The sequence below is a fragment of the Octodon degus genome, unplaced genomic scaffold (assembly GCF_000260255.1).
Source record: "Octodon degus isolate 3935 unplaced genomic scaffold, OctDeg1.0 scaffold00239, whole genome shotgun sequence".
NCBI classification, from domain to species: Eukaryota; Metazoa; Chordata; class Mammalia; order Rodentia; family Octodontidae; genus Octodon; species Octodon degus.
The window spans coordinates 1,077,723-1,079,428 of NW_004524815.1; the positions used below are offsets into that span (position 1 = coordinate 1,077,723).

At 41.9% G+C, this 1,706-nt stretch overlaps 1 protein-coding gene across 1 annotated transcript; it reads left to right on the plus strand.

Annotated features, from left to right (window-relative positions):
• Window positions 1-392: 392 nt before the first annotated feature.
• On the plus strand, window positions 393-1,388 carry LOC101588585 (putative olfactory receptor 5AK3). Its single transcript, XM_004645828.3, has one exon. The coding sequence runs from the start codon at window positions 399-401 to the stop codon at window positions 1,386-1,388; it is 990 nt and encodes a 329-aa protein (XP_004645885.1). The 5' UTR covers window positions 393-398.
• The last annotated feature ends 318 nt before the right edge of the window (window positions 1,389-1,706 follow it).

Genomic DNA, 1,706 nt, shown 5'->3' on the forward strand with positions numbered 1-1,706 from the left:
ATGAACCAGAATTAAATGATAAAGGCTAAGAAGAAAAAGACAAGATGCCAACATCATGAAAAATCATATGTCAATAATGAGTCATACAAATTCAATACGGAATAATTACTTACCACAGTGGGAAAAGTGGATTAATTTATGCTCTCCAAATGGTACATCAAAAAGGCCATTTTCTGTGCTGTAAGATGAATTCATTCATTAAATTCACTGAATACGTAGCGGCTTCTTTTTGAGAAAATAGAGAAAACAGACACTATAAATCCTCTGCAAATGTTTATTAGGAAAGCCCAAGTCAAAAAGTGAGGTGAAGCGTAAGAGCCTGCACTGTTCAAGAAGCCCCCGACACTTCACTGATTTTCCTGCTCCTTCTCCCCATCCTGTCCAGACATTTGGTAACTATGGCCCAAGGAAATGGCACCAAGGTGACTGAATTCTACCTGTGGGGATTTGGAGGTCAGCAGCAGCTCCAGCCGGCCCTCTTCACTGTATTTCTCGTGATCTACACAACCTCCATGGTGGGCAACACTGGCATGATCCTGCTCATCCACACAGACTCCAGACTCCAGACCCCCATGTACTTCTTCCTGCAACATCTGGCCTTTGTTGACATCTGCTACACGTCTGCCGTCACTCCCAAGATGCTCCAGAACTTCGTGGTAGACAACAAATCCATATCATTTGGAGGATGTGTTCTGCAATTTCTGACCTATGGAACATTTGTAGTCAGCGACTGCTACCTCCTGGCAGCTATGGCGGTGGACCGCTATGTCGCCATCTGTAAGCCACTTCGCTACCCCATCATCATGTCCCGAACAGTCTGCATCCAGTTGGTCACTGGTTTGTATCTTGTAGGGTCACTAAATGCCTCTGTACACACAGGCTTTACCTTTTCTCTGTCCTTCTGTAAGTCCAACATCATCAATCACTTTTTCTGTGATGGTCCCCCAATTCTCGCCCTCTCGTGTTCAAACATTGACATCAATGTCATGCTAATGTTTATCTGTGTGGGGTTCAACTTGACATTCACTGTGTCTGTCGTTCTCTTCTCCTACATCTGCATCCTGGCCGCCATCCTAAAGATGTCTTCCGCTGCAGGAAGGAAGAAAACCTTCTCCACCTGCGCCTCCCACCTCACAGCCGTCACCATCTTCTACGGAACCCTGTGTTACATGTACTTGCAGCGTCCTTCTGAGCAGGCCCAGGAGAACATGAAAGTAGCCTCTGTGTTCTACAGCACCGTGATTCCCATGCTGAACCCTCTGATCTACAGCTTGAGAAACAAGGAGGTCAAAGAAGCTGTGAGAGTCACAGGGAAAAAAGTTCTGCATATCAAATCTAAAATGTTAAAATGCAGTACTCCCACTGTGGATATGCATTGCCATTTTTAATTATTCTAAAATTGAAAACATTCAGCTTTCAAATCAGAGCCATCCTTTCAGAACACAAAATCTTAGGTTTATGTGAAGCATTCTAAGACCTCTCCTGAGGTACATTTTCCTGGAAAACATATTTAGCAACATATTAAATGCAACTCCTAAAGAAAACCTAATGGAGATTATTAAAAATATAAAGAAGCATGCATGAACTGTACAAAATGAATTTTCAAATATTTTTCAAATTTATTTTAGCTGGTAAAAAGAATCTGTACTTCTATATAGCTCGCATAAAAATTAATTTCCTTGTTTTTATCTCCTTTATATAAATTT

Excerpts from the sequence above, each read along its gene's own strand:
- LOC101588585 (XM_004645828.3), top strand. The coding sequence starts at position 399 with ATGGCCCAAGGAAATGGCACCAAGGTGACTGAATTCTACCTGTGGGGA.